Here is an 18577-nt window from a genome sequence, read left to right as displayed (position 1 = left end):
CATAAATATTTGTTCAAATAATACACAAAGTAAAGGGCTGCCGAAAAACACACTAAATAAATGCATTTTTTGAGCTTATAATTTTCTTTTAGTATAATATTTAGATTAATGGGCTAAAAGCCAAAAACTCTAGCTTTGAGAAAGCTTGTTACGACTCTTTTTCTCATGCTTTATTCATTGTAACCCCTTTCTCAAGAAAAGAAGAGTTATATACTAATCTTCTCCAATAATACTATTTTTTATCATACCATTATTAAAAAAAATTCTTTTAATAGAAATTGGTCTCCAGAAAAAAAGGAAAAAATGTAGGAGTCTCAGGCTAAATTATACTCCATAGTTTCTAACACCTAGATTGTCGACTAATCAGTTCATAGAGTTTAATGAATTTAGAAAATTTTCTAAAATTTTAAAATCAAATGGATTTGAAAATCATACAAATGAGACTCTAAGGTCAAACATCAAAATAATCTTTATGGTAAAACATAAGGAATAATTACAGAATATGGACTTTATTCTAGAATTCTTATTGAATCAGGTCATTCTGTCCGGACTTAGGGAAGTAGGTATTTTAATTCAATTGAAATAACGAAACTGTCCCTATTTCACATAATCTTAAAATCTCTCTTCATCTCTTCTTTCTGTTTCTCGATGCCGTGAACCAGTTTTTTTTTTTTTCAGATTTTCAATTCTACGCTTCGACAGCTGCATCTTCCCGACCGCTAGCCATGGTTAAAAAAAACCTTTTTCTGAATCTTTGTCGGCTATAAAGCTTTAGAATCTCAGGCTGTTGGATCCCGTCGCAGATCTGAACTCCAGTGATGAAAAGCTTCATCCGGCAAAAGAGATCTCGTGTTTTCCCACAACGATTCGTCCTCTTTGACTTCCAGTTACCTACTAATTTTATTCATGATTTTTTTTTTTTGACAATTTTTATTCATGATTTGTTAATCATAAAATTTGTAGATAAATTGAAAGTTTTAGTTCAATTTGTGTTTATAATTGAAGCCCTTGGGTTCTCTATACATTATCCCCTTAGAATTTAGTTTTCTTCATACGAAACATAATTTATTAAATTCATTGAATTTGTCAGATTTCTAAGATGATGTTGGTGTGTTTCGTGATGGTGTGTTAGTCGAGAGAAGAAGCAAGAAAGAGATACAGAGCAGAAGGGTAAAATTGTAAAAAAATGCTTTTTCTCGAGAGTTCGGGCAATCGTCCCCAAACTCAAATTTTTGTTAGAACAAAGCCTTTTTCTGTAAATATCCTAAAATATAAATATATCATATAAAAATAAAAATAAAAAATAAATCTTTAAGCTCTCAATTTAACTCTCTGTATATTTATGGTTTGTTTCTTTCTACTGATTGGCATGTTATCTCTGTTGGTCTTGAGTTGTAATATTTCATCATTGTTGTCATCAATTGGTTTGTTTAGATTGATAATAAGAATTATTAGGTTCTGCGGGATACTTTTTATAACTATATGTGAGGTTTTTATCTCTGCTGGTTTAATTATATGTGAGGTTTTTTATTATAGATGATAAAGACATTTTTGCCCGTGTGCTGTGTACCGGGAGACTACACTATATAAATTATATTTTGGAAAATAAAAAAATGCTTACGTTTTCTTCATTTGTATCTCTTTTGTTCTTTTTATTGTAATAGCTTCTCTACGTAGACACATGCATTTTGGAAAATAAAACATGCTTAGATATTCTTTTATTGTTAATCATTTTTTTTAAAAACATGGTGTGACTAAGAATTTCAACCTCTCTAATTTTAAGTAATATACATTTTTAAATCCAATATGAAATCACATCTATGCCTAAGTTTTTGACATTGAGTAAATGATGATTTTAACTAGCTAGTATTTATATATCACAGACTTATTAACACATAGTTTTGATTGTTTCTTTTTGAAATGATCAAATAAAAAAGTGTTAGTCTTAGATTTTAAAGACTTCATCATTATTGTCATCAATTTGATTTTTTTTAGATTAATATTATTATTATTATTATTATTTCCAATATTACTATTTTTTGTATTTTTATTAACATACATGATAAAGTCATGTTAGCTATGTTTCGTGTCGAGAGACTACAGTACTACAATCCTTTGTCTCTCTTTTGCTCTTTTTTATTGAAAAGGTTTCTTTACGTAGACACATGCATTTTGGAAAATAAATGCTTATTTATTCTTTTGTGCAAATTTATTCAAAATAACGTGTGTGAGTGTGACTAAAGATTCAAACGTCTCTATTCTTGAGTAAAATATATTTTCAAATCAATTCAAATCTAATATAATGTAAAATCAAAGTTAAGTCCAGATTTTCGATATTGAATAAATGATTATTTAAACTAGTATTTATAATTAATATAACCAGTGACACATAATTTTGATATTTTTTTTTAAATATGATTCAATAAATATCATAACCATCATTGTGTTAACTATTTTGCTTGTTGATACATAATAGTTTGTGAACTATCAGTGAACAAATTTAGTTTTGACTACCGACACATGGATTTTGTATAAGAATTTTATTTTATTTCAATTTTATTTAATACATATATGTAGGTTGGTAGAATCATTTTTGCGATTTTATAATCTTGACAGCGTTAATCACTTGTTTATTGTTATTTTATTAATAACTAAATTTTGGACCATTCCTTTTTTGACATATAAAAAAGTGATGTGAATCATTAGGATTTATTTTTTAATAATAAATAATTTTTTAGCTTTAGTTATATTAAACTTGAAAAAGAATCTGATATGGTAAAGTTTATAAATGGGATTGTAATTAATAAAAAAGAGATACCAAACCACAATATTTTGGGCACCAGAATGGAACCGAATACAATTATATACCCAAAAATATTAGTTATTTTATACCAAATAATACAAAAGTACCAAATAACCAAATTACCCGCATCACCGAAACAAAACTAAATGAACCGAACTGTAATAACAAAAAAAAATATCCAAAAATATCAAAAAAGTATTTAAAATTTCAAAAATATCCAAAATACGCAATGTACCCAAAAAATTTTGGTTTATAATACAACGAACCAACATATTTGGAACATAATCTAATCCAAACCAAAATTCTAAAATAATTTAATGGATACTAAACTCTATACCGAAATACCCAAAAATACCGAACTAAACCGAACCAAATTCCTAAATTCCCATGACTAGTGAGAACCCTAAATGACTGCCATTGTATTTTTGATTTATTAAAACCAATGTCAGTGTGTTTGTTTGTTTAAAAAAAATATTAGAAATTTGATGCAATCAATTTAGAATCTGAAACGTTGACTCAATTTAGCTAAGATATTGTATTAGATGTTGCGTAAAACAATGAAAATGAAAAAGTCATGTATGGAAATGCATCTGAAAATAAGCACAAAAACGAATGATAAATTTAAATTACAACAGCGATTTTTAAACTGTTATATTGTTTTTATATAAATCAGCCAAAACTTGAGAGTTAATTTCATTAAAATCCCATTATAAATAAGTGCACACTCTCAGTTCTATAAGTTCCATTCTTATACTCATCTCCTCAACAATATTCCCTCTTTAATAAAAAAAAAGAAAAAAACGTGTGTTCTGAAATGGATTCCATTCTCTAAGTTCCATTCTTATATTCTCTCCGTTTCATAATATAAGATGTTTAGAGAAATATTTTTGTTTCATAATATAGGATGTTTCCAACTTCCTATGCAACTTTTAGATTAAATTTATATTTTATATTATGCAGACTTGTTTATGATTGGTTAAACTTTTTAAAAGTAACTATTTCTTAATACGCGTGTTTTCACTAAAACATCCTATATTTTGAAACGGAGGGAGTACTCATCTCCTCAACAATATTCTCTCTTTAATAGAAGAAAGAAAAAAACGTGTGTTCTGAAATGGATTCCATGCTAAAACTCTTCGTCTACTACTATTACCGGTCTTGTTCTCTTATCTCCTCTTTGGTAATTCACAATTATCTTGCATACTTTCATTAATTAGTATGGATTCCCTAAAATTCATATGCATATTTTTAGAAGTTACAATTTGTTCTTTATCCATTTATTTTGGCAGGAGACATCAGACATCAGTGGAGTTGAAAGTTCAAACAAGCTTCCTCATCATCAGCAGTTGCAAGGTCCAACGAAGCTGTTCGTGTTTGGAGATTCTTACGTCGATACCGAGAACATTAAGATGCATGAAGCTCCCTCATGGGAAGTCCCTTCACTAGTAAAAACGAGGCATATAGTTACGAAAAAATTTGGAAGAATTACATGATTTCCGTAGCAAGTAATTATTTGTTACAGTTTTGTGTCTAATTAAATTAGTAACTATTTGGGTGTAGCAAAATTTTCGATCATCACTAAGTGTAACAATTTGCTACAAATTAGCAACTATCATAAATGTGGCAAATTGCTACTATTTGTGACCTACTAATGTAGCTATTTGTTACATAAATCGTGTTTTAAAAATGTAACAATTTGCTACAAGAACCCACATAAAACTTGTGGTATATTTGACACAGTTAGCTACATTGGTACTTGTCGTACACTTGTTACTAATTGCAACGCTACACTTGTGGCTTCTTAATGACAATTTGTAACGTCTCCGCCGTAACAGAGTTGTTTCTAGTAGCTACGAAAATTTGTAAGATATAAGCTTCTATTAGCTACAATGTATCTTGTCTTAGATTTTCTACAAGTACTAAATGCTTGGTCGTAACAATATAGCAACAATTAGTGTCGTAAAATAGGGTGAGTAATAGGGACAAAATGTTACGAAGAAAGGACGAAAACATTAACATCTTTCAATGCTTGAAAACCCAGAATTTGCTACAACTTTCAGTATAAAATTAAAAGTGAAATAATATCCTGGGAAATGGTTGCCTTGTGGATGAAGTTTGGAAAAGTAGGGCCAAACAAAAGCTCCGATTCATACATAAGCTCCCATTCAAACATTCAGACAAAAGACAGAGCTTTTGAACATTCATACATAACAAAAAACAGAGTTTTTAACAAAGAACAGAGTTATACAAAAAACAGAGTTTTTAACAAAAAACAGAGTTTTTAACAAAAAACAGAGTTTTTAACAAAAAAACAGAGTTTTTAACAAAAAAACAGAGTTATACATAACAAAAAACAGAGTTTTAATTAGAGCAAGGGAGTAGAGAAAGGTGGGAGAACATAGTTCTTTAGAAGAGTGCACCGCCGACAAGCTCCTCATCGTCATTGTCTTCTTGCTCATGAGTAGCATCAGGGACATTGGTGGGATGATTGTACTAGACGTCATCAGCCATTTCCGAAGGGTCAGTCGGAGGATCAAGATTGGCATCTCGGTTCTCCATGTTGTTGCCTTGAGTTGGGCTGGTCACCGACGCACCAGTTGCAGAAGTTGGCTGAGTCGAGGGGAAAGTGCTTGCAGACCCTTCTGGCATATATTGTTTCATAAACTCAACCACAGATGCCAGTGTCTCTTGAAGAGAAGTCAGTTGGCGTTCAAGAGAGATTCTTGAAACTGCACCAGCTGAGCTTTCTCCACGCTCACGTATGTAGTTTTGGCCCCCGAGACCAAAGATCCTCCCATTCTGAGAAGGTACCACCTAGATAATATAGTATTGTTAGGATATATGTGTACATAAACATCAATGTGATCGAAACTAGTTAATAACATCACTGCAATCGAAACTAGTTACTAACATATCTTCCATGAACTACTTAATAAGTGTTAGGCCGAAGTGTTAACTGCAGACAACAAAAGTAGTAAATTATAATCTGAGATTGATGTTACCTTATAGAACAGCTCATCCTCATCAAGTCGAGTCAAACCTGTGCCATCAGAATCTCCTTGTGAGGCGCCATCCGAGGTTTGAGATAATGCATCAATCTCTCTTTGTATCTCTTCTTCTATCGACTTGGCCTTATCATTCACATATGTCCCATCAGCTTTGCGGTGAGTCTCTCTCAGATTACGAAGCATGGAAGGCTCAATCCCTTCTTTGCGTCGCTACAAATTAAAGGAACTGGTTAAACTGCTACATTATAACTTCGATCTATAATTATTGCGGAAAACTTAAAAAAAATTACAATTAACTCTCGGAGCTGGTCGTACGAACGTGAACCAGAAGTGTGAGCATGAGGACCAAACCCATCACGGCAAGACAAATGGTTATCCGATGCTATCTTGCTCCTTTTTCGAGCTGCGTCAGTGCCCCAATACTCTACCATTAACTCCCATATGTCCCCACTGATCCATTCTGGCTTATTGCCAGAAACTTTGGCCTTTGAGATCATGTCTCTAAGGCGTCCAGCAAGAACATGATACCACATATGGTACACTTCTCCGCCATATGCATCATCCCAGTAGAAACTTTGCTGCAAAAGTAGACAAGGATGTTAAGTAGATCTTTCCGTGAATTTAGCATATCTTTTGTCTTTCCTGCCACATTTAGCAATGTGTTAATTATGTTATCAAAAAAGTTCTTCTCGATATGCATAACATCAAGACAATGGCAAAGAAGATGTGTCCTCTAGTATGGCAGCTCCCAAAAAATACTATGCTTATGCCAATGATGTGTTTCGCCATATCCTTCGATCTTGGAGTTTACATGACAGTTGCCACCACATTCGACTGTTTTCTTCAATCCATAAATGTCTTCCAACTGATCATTTAAGATTTCGTCCCCCGAGCGAATATATGGAGCTGACTTCAAGACAACCTTATTCTTTCGAAAAGATCTTCTATTTTGACGAAACCCATGAGCTCCTGGCAAAAACCTCCGATGACAATCAAACCAACTTGATTTGCGACCATGCTTTAACTGAAAAGCATTTGTGTCCTCCATACAATACGGACACGATAATCTTCCATGAGTAGTCCATCCAGATAACATCCCCAATGCCGAAAAATCACTTATCGTCCACATTAACACTGATTTGAGATTTAAATTCTGCTTCACAGAAACATCAAATGCTTCTACGCCAAATTCCCATAGTTCCTGCAATTCTTCAATCAACGGTCTCAAGAATATATCCAAACTCCATTTTGGATGATTTCGCCATGGTACTAAAATGCTAAGATATAGATATTCTCTTTTCATGCACATATCTGGCGGGAGATTATATGGAGTTAGAATAATAGGTCACAGCGAATAATTACCACCGGCTGAACCGAATGGGTTAAATCCATCTGTACAAAGTCCTAGTTAAACATTCCTACTATTAGATGCAAACTCAGGATAAAGCTCCTGAAAATGTTTCCACGCCTTACCATCTGAAGGATGTTCCATCTTACCATCATGGCATGTGTGTTTAGCATGCCAACTCATATATGCTGCTGTTTTCTCAGATAAATACAATCTTTTTAATCTATAAGCTAATGGTAGATAAAACATCCTCTTGTATGGAGTACGTTTTCTAGTAGAGGAATCCTTTCTAGACGTCTTATGTGGTTTGTACCTTGGATGCTCACAAAATTTGCATACGATTAAATTTTCATCAGGGTCACCCCAATAAATCATGCAATTATTTTGACATATATCAATTCTATGGTAAGGCATACTCAATGTACGCATCAACTTCTCTGTTTCATAATAGCTTTCGGAAGCAACATTACCTTTAGGTAAAATATTATGAATCAAGTGTGACACATCATCAACACAAGTTTCAGCTAGATTGTGGGTCGTCTTAATGTGCATCACATCAGCAGCTAAGGAGAATTTTGACAACCCTTCCACGCAATTATCATAAAGAGGTTCACTTGCCATGTTTAAACGGTTGAAAAAACTTGCAGCCTCCAAGTTTAGGGAGTTCCCAAGCATTATCATGTCCAACTGGTTCACCAGATTGTTCACCACTTTCGGTGAAATGGCCATCACTAATACAAATAAAACAAATAATTATATTATTACTTGGTTGGTAAATATATATATATATATAATCATTATTTTAAAGACATAATAATTAACTTATTTAAAATTAAATACCTTGTTTGTGACTCATACATGTCTCCCATGTATGCATTAGAATTCCATTCCGTCTCCACTGTTTGATATGTATTGTAATCAAAATTTTCATTGCGAGCTTCATATTGGTATTGAGGCTGGAACGTTTCTCCATGTGTCGTCCAAACATAGTAGTTGGGTTGAAAACCTTTGATATATAAATGTTTGTGCACAATGTTTGTGCGAAGAAGCTCACTGTGAGTATGGACACCAAATTCTCCCCCCCCCCCCCCCTCATATAAGCGCTGAGAAGCAAAATTTAAAAATCTTTCCAACCCAACTTCATATTCTGCAGATACTTTCGGCTGATATGGATCCATACGCCTATACATCCATCTTCGTTCAACTTCAATATTATTATTTGAAGTAGACATCACAACAAGAACACCAAAATATTTTTATTGAAATTTGAAAATTCAACCTAGAAAATTTGGATATGGAAGTTTATGTGGAGGGAAAGAAGTAAAATGAAAGAGTATATAAGAGAGAAAGTGTTTGGGAGTATAAAAGAGATCATGCATTTGTGATTTCTTAGAAGAAGCAAAGCAACACTTATATAATTCAGAAATCAAACCAACTTGCAAATGATCGGTGCGAGTTGGAAATGAATGGTGATGGCTCTAGTAAAGGATAAGACAGTCCACTACACTGTCGCAAAAAAAAACAATATCTCATGCCCACTATTACTCACAATACGGTTCGACACTATGGCCACTACTATTAGCTACAGTTTACCTTGTCGCGTTATTGCTACAATTAATTTTGTAGATATTATTTGCTACAAATCAAAAACGACAAAATTAGTGTTTTTTGTTACAACAAAATTTGTAGATAAACAATTTCATTTTTTATAATAATATTAAACTACAATTTGTTAGGCTTAGTCAAGTGCTACTAAATGTTTTGTCTCCTATTTTGTAGTAAATTAGCTACAAATTTAAGTTGTATCTGTTTGTAATTGTCTTTAGACGAAAACTCACAAACTTGTCACAAAATAAACTATCTAAAAATTGGTGACTAATTAGTAACTACGTGTAGCCAATATTTGTTATAAATGGCTTTGTAGCAGTTTTCCGTAACAATATGCCTGGTATTTATTAGTGCTTATGGCATCACATTCCCACGCAAACCCTCCGGCCATTTTTCAGATGGCCGTTTCTAAAACATTATGAATGAGTTCACCATAAACTTGATGGAGACTATAAATTTAGTGAGGAATCCACTTCAACCTCTTAGTGAGGGACATTGTGAAAGATCACCATTTATACATTTGAAGCCCTGTTTTAGAAATCGCTAGGCGCTAGTCGGGCGATCGGAGTGGGCCTAGCGCCTAGCAAAAAATTCATAGATTAAACGGAATTAATCGGGGACTAGTTTTAGGGTTATTCTATTAAATTAATAATAAAATACAAATATATAGTATTAAATATATGAATAATTCTGTTTATGTTAAAATAAAATATAAAACTATAGTATTGTCTTTAAAATTACGGTAAACACATAAAAACATAATTTTAAAAGAAAATTTTATGTTTTTCATTAAAATTTTGTACATTAGTTATTGTAAAACATCATAAACTCGTAATTCAAATGTCTAAATAACAAAAATATATATATCTGAATTATATTTGACTTCAAAAATAATCGGTATATACAAAATTAAGCGGAAAATAATCGGAGTAGACATGTTATAATCAAAGACGAACATAATTGAATAATCGAAGCTAGGCGGGGATTAGTCATTAATCGAGGCAGAGAGGATAGACCTAGCGATTTTACGGGGCGTAATCAGTGCTAGGCGGGGATTTTTAAAACAGGGATTTGAATTATAAAATTGAAGTTGCCAATTAAGTTAGTCGTAGAAAAATTGTTATATTGTCATATTAATTTAATGAATTTAACATATTCTATCTGCGTTAAACATCTATCTGTATGTTATGTAATAGCCAACCCAACTTCAAATCGCAGATACATGTACATACTTACATGTTAAAATAAAATTTACTTAAAATTTATTTCCTTAATTACAAATATAAAATAAACTGCTTGTTGACATTGCTTAATTATTTGTTTCGAAACACATGTTTATAAAAATATAATTGTGTTGGTGGTTGGGTGCAGCCAAACTGTTGGGGTTTAAATCCCCAATTCCTTACCTCTGGAAAGATTATGCGGGACATGAACGGTTAGAGTACGGAATGAATTTTGCATATGGCGGAACCGAAGTCTTCGAGACTATAAATTCAAATCTCAACATGACCTATCAGATCAGTCTTTTCGAAAAGCTTATCGGCAATGTCTACTCCCCATAACTTACATTGCCGGAAATGGCACAAAACCTGTAAGTTTTTCTTTGTATATACACTTCTTTTGTTACGCAAAAATATAATTTAATATGATAGTAACAAAGTTCAATATATAAATATCTTTTAAATTGTATTATTTTTCAAAATCATAATCATATAAATATGATCATTAGCTATCATAATTTTATATATTGAGATATCAAATAATTTTACCTTATAATTTTTTTTAAACAAATTATTATCTATATAAAACAAAACTTTAAAGCAAAAAACATAGATTTTAGGAAATGGAGAAAGTGTGTATTCGGTCTAAACATTTTATGACTAACTTGCATAGTTCTAGAAATCAGATTTCGACATTTAGTTAGCTCTTAGTCTTAGACTACTCATTCCAGTCAGGCCAATATGCCTTATATGAATATATATGAGAAAGAGAGTTTACTTGATCCTTTATTGCAGGGCTTTATAGCATACATGAAGCAAGTCATCAATCAAGCCGAGGTGAATTTAAGGCGAATCCATGCATTGGGAGTGAAAAAGATAGCAATACCATTATTGCATCCACTAGGGTGCCTCCCCGTTGTCTCGAAAGGCTCATCTTTCGCTGATTGCAAAAAACTTGTAAACTTGGCGGTGATCATTCACAACAACTTATTGCAGACAGTAGTGGCTAAGCTTAACAAGGAAACCGAGCATTCAACTTTCATGGTTATTGATTACTACAACGCCTTCTTGACCGTCTTGAAGAATAAAGGAGAGACTCCAGGTAAAGAAGAGTACTAAAACAACATCATTATACATATAAAACCCATATTTTCAAGACTTTTTGTGTGATTGGTTTATGGAAATGTAGGGATTACGAGGTTTGAAACTCCGTTGAAAGAGTGTTGCGGAGGCGTTTGTGGTGTTGTGGACGAGAAAGGTGTGAAGAATTATACCTTATGCGATGATCCTACATCTACTTTCTTCTGGGATGGACTTCACCCTATTCAAGAAGGATGGAAATCGGTTTACGCGGTATTAGGCAAAAACCTAACCGCAACTCTGATTAAAGCGTAAATCCAGTACTTATTGTGATCGAGAAACCTAAATGTGTTCTTATGTAATTCAGTGTGTTTTCTTGTGTTGTAGTTGTTATCTCTCCGTGTTTTGAGTATAACTTCTTTTGTTTGTGCTGGCTAGGGCTTTGTGTAAATGCGGATGAGGTGCAAATAATAAAGTGCAGAAAGTAAATAACACAAGAGCTTTGTTAACGAGGTTCGGTTTTTCCTACTCCCTGGGACCATGTCCAGATTTCGATTTCACTAGAACAAGAAAGCAAATACAACCTATTCGCAAACGCGTAAATCAAGCACAACCCTCTTAATTCACCGCTCCGTTCTATAACATGAAATCTTAAGGATAAATCTCTATCCTTAACTAAACTCACACCAAGCCTAGATTTAAACCAAGATAACCTAACCTTGGGCTAAACTTCCCCCGAACCTAGACTTCAGATCTCCAAGTCTCTGGAGCAACCTTCACACAAACGCCACACCGACGAACAAAGAAGCTTGAACAACACAAGCACCAAACCGCGAAACTAAGCCGCACACAATGAGCAAGCTATCTAGGATTATTATCTTTATCTCTTAGCTCTCTTGCCTCTCTAGGACCTGCCCAACACCTCCTTATATATCCATCAAGACTTCCTAATCACAATAGGAGAAGATTTTCAAATTTCATAAGAAAAAGTCTTTTTCCTTTTTGCTATTTTCCTTTTCCTTGTAAAACTCCAATTTAATTAACCAAAGAAATAGTAGTTTTCCTCTTCAATTCATCCTCAAACCGTCCTTCAATATTGCCTTCTCAAACCTTCTAGAAACTTCTCAGGCACATAAAACAACAACAATCCTGTATCACGTCTTGAATCACAGACACATTAGTTCAGACAAACCAATACATCTTCACTTTGTGCCTCAATCTGTGTGTATTGTGTGTGTTAATTAAGAATAAAAAAGTGTAAACCTTAAGAAAATAAGAAGATAGAAATAAAACTCTCTTTTGTATTACACTCTATTTCTACTTAACGCTTTATATTTATACTACTTAGGGAAGGATATCAGATCATTAAATTTTGTGTTCACTGCTCTTACAATTAATGCATGTGAATCACATACATGTTGGATGTGTTCAATTAAAAAAAAAAAGAGCTTTAAAAGGATTCTTAAGGTAGGTAATACAGTCATTATGGACATCATTTTATTATTCAGAAACAATCGTCATGAAGGTACTTTCTCCAACCTACTACTTCTCCATATACATCATTTTATTATTCAGAAACTATATAATATATGATTCTCGGGCAAGATTTTTGAAAAAAAAAAAAAAAAAAGATTTAACTATTGGGTTATACGTTCTTTTATATCCCGTATTGTTGGAAAGAGTTGAGTAATACTAATATCTTAAAGTAGTTTCGTCACAGCTTACGACTAAACATGAGTGTACCAACCAAAACCAAATTGTTTACTTGTTTTCTATTCCGTTAATTTATCTTAAACATTTGGTTTCATATATTTATCTCAAACATTTATTGGTTAAATCACCAAAATTACTAAATAGACTAGAGAGGGGTATTAAACTTGTATTTTAGAAGATTATAGAGTATTCTTAAAATTACTTGTTCTTCAATTGATGATTTTTAAAAAAATTTTAAAATCCTATGTTATTCAACTTAGATTTATGTAAAATCATTTAAAATAATATACAATCCCTTGTTATTCAATCAAGATTCATAAAACTTACTTGAAATCTAGTGTTATTCAAAATATCACAACCTTTTCAAAAACTGGTACTTTGAATAATTCTAGGAGATTTTGGTTTGTTTTTTAGTTGAATACTCTCCCTCAGAATCATACCCTTTAAGGTAGAATTTTACAGAATTTTAGAAGAACAAAAAAAAACTGTATTTTCTGGGAAATCACAACTGAAGCAGGTCTCACCTCTTCACGTCCTCTAGCTCTTCCCCACTCCTTCGCTCCAATCCCACCACCAGCGAATTTGATTGCTTCTGCTCTCGTTTCAGATATTCAAGTTTTTAAGAGGGGAGTATTCATGAATCGGTCTGTGTATTGGCTGGCAGGTGAATCTTGTTGAATGGCTAAAGATGATGGTTGGAACAAGAAGAGCTGAAGAAGTCGTGGATCCAAGACTTGAACCTAGACCTAGTAAAAGTGCTCTAAAACGTGCACTTTTGGTTTCCCTTTGATGTGTTGATCCTGAAGCTTTGGCTGCAGCTTCACAAATATTTAGGCATAGAATTTTCGTTTTTTGTGTGGTAAAATATTTTAAAATCACCCAAAGTTTACAAATAAAATTTCATAGAATCTCATAAAATCACATTTCATTTTATTTGATTTTTAAATAAAAAAACTCTAAAAGACAATCAAATCTTGTAAAACTCTTCTAAATCTTTCAAAATTCTAAAATATTAAAATGCTACCAAATCCTTAAAATAGCAAGTTGAATACCCCCTCTTAAAAGATTCTATTCTGTATATGAAAAATCCCAAATAAAAGAATTAATTACTCATTAATCATTACACAAAATCATAATTTTCGGCTTTATCAAATCCCCACAGAAGATCGTAAGTTCTTAATCATATCGATAAAATGTTTTTAAGCACTTTTTCTTCTTTGTTGTAACTTGTAACATGCTTCATGCCTATTAGTGAGTAGTCGACTAAGACCATATATAGGCTTAATAAGTTAATTAGGATGATCGGAGCGTAATGTTTAGTATCATATATACAAGTTTTCTTCCATTTTAAATGTTATTTCATGAATCAAGACATCATGTAATTTTATTTAGACTTGCATTTCTTAGATGATAATATAATCACACCTACATATATTTAAATACTCAAAAATATTTTGATTAATAAATAAATTGAATATGAAAATTTGTATTTTAATTTTAATAATGTATATTTAAAAAAAAATTGGTGATGAGATGTCACTCTAGAAGAAGAGAGTTATCACTCTAGAAGAAGAGAGTTTATTTTTCTTTAAATTCATCAATTAAATAAAAAGAGAAATTTAAGATAATAAATTGTGTTGACCATATATTTAAAGCTAACTAATAAATAGAAAGTTCAAAAGATTAGAAAAACATTTTTCTTAAGAAAATTGGTATTGAGGTGGACACTATAGATGGAGATACATAGCTCAATTTGGTATTATATATTTTGATGTTTTCAATTAAAAAAAAAAAATCTAAAATAATTAATTGAAATAACCATATTTTAAAATTAAAATTAACTAATTATAAAACTTAAGAGAAAAAATACTTAAAAAATTTGCGATGATAAGACTTCTCTATAATGAAGACAAAGATAACACTAAAAATTCCAAATCCAAGGACCAATATACAAATATACAATATTTGTATTGGTCAAGCTAATAAAACGACAAAATCTGTATATTTTTCTGAAATAGATAACGTATATAAATGTCACAATTGTTCTTTTTTTTTTTTGACAACAATAGAATCAACTCAAACGAGCCAATTTGGAGGAAAAGAGTTTACAAACAACACATGCTGCGGTGACAATCGCGCTTGGCGTGCCACAGAATCCGCTTTGACATTCGCATTACGTGGAACTAGAGGTAGAGAGAAGGAAGAGAACTCCGCTTGATCTATCTTGATGTCGTCGAGGTAGGGTGTGAAAGCCGGCCATTCATGAGTAGAAGACACCATCTTTACCAAATCAGAACAGTCCGTATAAAAAACCACGTCCCGATAATCATGTCCAATCATGCAACGCATCGCCCAAATGAGAGCTTCTACTTCAGCATGGAGTGGAGACAAACTTCTACGGAAATTGGTAGCTCCCATATCTGACCTCGAATCTTCAATGGAAGAACAAAACCAACCTGCACCTGCAAGAGCATCTGTCGCTTTCCAAGAGCCATCAACAAAACACCGATATCCTGTAAAAGAGGTAGGAAGGAAAGGGATGGGCCCCCTTTGTCTAGTAGAGGGGACAAGTGGAGAAAGGGGTTGATCCTCATCCTCCACCTCCACCTGAGCCTGTAACCAGACATTTGCCTCCCCCTCCGCCAACCGAACTACATCCATTGGATTTTCCATCACACTCTCAAAAACATGAGCATTCCGCGCTTTCCAAATATACCACATAAGCCACGGGAACGCGGCTACCTGAGAGGCCGGATTAGAAGAACCTAAAAAATGGTCTACATTAGCATAAATGGACTCCGTCGGGAAGGAGCCAGGACCTACAGGAACCTGGGCTAATGCCCACGCCTGCCGAGCCGGTGGGCAACTGAAAATAGCATGATTAATTGTTTCCTCGTCAGCCCCACACCGTACACACGCGGGGTCACAGGGAATACCCCTCCGCCGCAGGTTCGCCAAAACCGAAATACATCCTGACAAAACCTGCCACATAAAATGCTTAATTTTTGGTGGACAAGAGACATCCCAAACAGCAGCCAACAGAGGAGTTATCTCTGGGCCCACTCGAGGGACCATCGTAAGCTGTGGAGCAAAACGACGTTCCACTTCATAACCAGATTTAACAGCATACTTCCCTGATTTCGTATAATGCCAACCCATGGAATCGTCTAGACGACGACTTCCTAAAGGAATAGCCCCTATCAGATCAACATCTTCCGGGGCAAAAAACTCCTTAAGTCTATCCATACGCCAAGTATTAGTGTGACAATCAATTAAATGAGAGATTTTAAGAGAAGGATCCTTATGGGGACCCTTGCTGAATGCTGGTCTTGGGGATTGAGCCGGTACCCAGGGATCCGTCCATATGGAAATAGACTCCCCCGAACTGACCCGTATAATAAGGCCTTTATTAACCAAAGATCTAGCAGAAGTAATACTTCTCCACCCGTAAGATGGAGAGTAAGAGCGTAGCGGATCCATAGGGTTGGAATTGCGATAATACCTGCCCTTGAAAACCCGAGCAAACAATGTATCCGGGGCCTCAATCAGCCTCCACAATTGTTTTGCCAGCAATGCCGTATTGAAGGCATCAACGTTCCTGAAACCCAAACCCCCCAACTGCTTACTGAAGCAGAGTTTATCCCAAGCTAACCAGTGCAACCCCCCAGACTGTTCTGAGGTACTCCACCAAAAATTTGCCACTGCACTCGTAAGTTTTGACGTTATTGTTTTCGGAATCCGGAAACAAGACATCACAAAAGTGGGAACCGCCGTGGCAATGGACTTGATCATCACCTCTTTTCCCCCTTTGGAGAGAAGTTTCGCCGACCAACCCGTCGTGCGTCCCTGAAGGCGGTCCCGAACAAAAGAGAATACTTTTGTCTTGGACCCTCCCAGACTCTCCGGTAGCCCGAGGTAAGATCCCATCCCACCCAAATTCGAAATCCCCAAAACCCCCTGCATCTCTGACCGCACAGTGTCATCCACCTTATAACCAAATTGAACCGAAGATTTGGCAAAATTTATTTGCTGACCCGATATAGCCTCATACTGGTTTAAAATACCCAAAATAACCTCACATTGAGCCTTTTCCGCTTTGCAGAAAAAAAGACTATCATCCGCAAAAAGCAGATGCGTGATTGGCGGACACTTGTTTGCTACCTTAATCCCTGTTATTTGTTTTTCCCGTTCCGCCCACTTAATATTAGCAACTAAGACCTCCGTGCACAAAATAAACAGATAAGGAGACAAAGGGTCTTCCTGCCGTAAACCCCGTTCGGGAACAATCCTACCATTAGGTTGGCCATTTAAAAGAACCTTATATTCTACAGAAGTGACACAAAACATAATCCGAGAAATCCAGATCTCCCCAAAGCCCATCTTCCGTAACAAAGCCTCAATAAAACCCCATTCAACCCTATCATACGCCTTACTCATATCCGTTTTGATCGCCATAAATTTTCCTTTACACGATGGATTTGTTCGTAGACCATGGAACATCTCATGGGCGATGAGAATGTTATCCGAAATCAATCGTCCTGGGACAAAAGCAGATTGTGTTTCCGAGATAAGCTCAGGTAACACTCCTTTTAACCGTTGACACAAAATTTTTGAAATAAGCTTATACCCCACGTTACACAAGCTAATGGGCCGCATTTCCGCCATCCGGGTTGGCTTAGCCACCTTCGGAATTAAGCAAATATGCGTCCTATTCAGACTTTTATCAAAAACACCCTCTTCAAAAAACCGATTTACCATAGCCACAAGATCCTCTTTGACCACTCTCCAAGCCTTCTGGAAAAACAATGCTGTCATTCCATCCGGTCCCGGGGCCTTATCCGGAGACATCAGGAATAAGGCCTTACGGACCTCCGCCTTACGGACCTCCGCCTCCGTTGCTGGAGCTGTTAAACGTTCATTTACGTCCTCCGTTATTACCCTCTTCACCTCACTTAAAGCATCTTCAAAATTAGACGGATTAATAGGAGTAAACAAGTCCTCAAAATACGAGACCGCCACCGTGCAAATATTATCATCCTTAGTTGACCAAACATTATTCCTGTCATAAAGCCCAGTGATCCTGTTACGAGCCCGTCGCTGCTTTGTTTGAGCTTGAAAATACTTCGTATTTTTACCCCCCACCCGCATCCATCTATTACGACTTTTTTGATACCAATAAATCTCCTCATCATTATAGGCGTCCCGCAGACGCATGGTTAAATCAGTGATAACCCCCGAAGAAACCGCATCATCCGCTTGGGCCACTGCCAACTGGCGTTTGAGATCCTCAATAATGTCTCGCCCAAACGGGACCTGCTCCTTGCGCCAATGAGATATAGCTCGTCGGCAATTCACAATTTTGTCCACAACTGATGTCGGATCCTCATGATGGCCCCCATTCCAGCCCTGTGAAATAGACTCCATCAGACCCGCCTTACCAATCCACCGACGATCGAACATAAAGGTTCGTTTCCCACGCGATCTCTTGGCACCTATATTGGCAATAAGCGGGGCATGATCCGAAGCAATCCTTGGCAAATATTCTGTAACCGTGTCCGGAAACAAATCATGCCAGTCCTCATTACCCAAAGCCCTATCCAAACGACAACGGATTGGTTTTTTATCCCACCAACCCCTCCACGACAACCAATCTCCGAGATATGAAAATTCCAAAAAACCACAGTCCCGAATCATTCCATTAAAGGAAAGAAATGAAGAAGCATGACGAAGTTTACCCCCTCGCTTCTCGTGATTTCCTGTTAATTCATTGAGATCCCCAATAATAAACCAAGGAGTC

At 34.9% G+C, this 18577-nt stretch overlaps 2 protein-coding genes, 1 long non-coding RNA gene and 1 pseudogene across 4 annotated transcripts; 2 read left to right on the top strand and 2 right to left on the bottom strand.

Moving 5' to 3' along the window:
- The first annotated feature begins 500 nt into the window (after window positions 1–500).
- On the top strand, window positions 501–1323 carry LOC147941496 (uncharacterized). The gene is made up of 2 exons (XR_015560780.1): window positions 501–886; window positions 1091–1323. It is a non-coding gene; the product is annotated as an uncharacterized LOC147941496 (long non-coding RNA).
- A 3604-nt stretch (window positions 1324–4927) lies between these two features.
- On the bottom strand, window positions 4928–8623 carry LOC104701392 (uncharacterized). Its single transcript, XM_010417069.2, has 4 exons — window positions 8000–8623; window positions 6102–7890; window positions 5806–6021; window positions 4928–5617 (listed from the first exon to the last, which is right to left on the bottom strand). The coding sequence occupies exons 2-4, from the start codon at window positions 6342–6344 to the stop codon at window positions 5297–5299; spliced, it is 780 nt and encodes a 259-aa protein (XP_010415371.1). The 5' UTR covers window positions 6345–7890; window positions 8000–8623; the 3' UTR covers window positions 4928–5296.
- A 2105-nt stretch (window positions 8624–10728) lies between these two features.
- LOC104704717 (GDSL esterase/lipase At5g03610 pseudogene) lies at window positions 10729–11495 on the top strand (annotated as a pseudogene). Its single transcript, XR_015561994.1, has 2 exons — window positions 10729–11089; window positions 11177–11495. The product of XR_015561994.1 is annotated as a GDSL esterase/lipase At5g03610 pseudogene (transcript).
- Window positions 11496–14759: 3264 nt separating this feature from the next.
- On the bottom strand, window positions 14760–18474 carry LOC147941495 (uncharacterized). Its single transcript, XM_087458538.1, has 2 exons — window positions 14890–18474; window positions 14760–14789 (listed from the first exon to the last, which is right to left on the bottom strand). Exons 1-2 carry the CDS (start codon window positions 18472–18474, stop codon window positions 14760–14762), a joined length of 3615 nt encoding a protein of 1204 aa, XP_087314664.1.
- Window positions 18475–18577: the final 103 nt, after the last annotated feature.

The sequence above is a fragment of the Camelina sativa genome, chromosome 7, assembly GCF_030686135.1.
Source record: "Camelina sativa cultivar CO46 ecotype springtype chromosome 7, ASM3068613v1".
NCBI classification, from domain to species: domain Eukaryota; kingdom Viridiplantae; phylum Streptophyta; class Magnoliopsida; order Brassicales; family Brassicaceae; genus Camelina; species Camelina sativa.
Note: the sequence above shows the minus strand (reverse complement) of the source record. Positions and strands in the feature narration are given on the sequence as shown.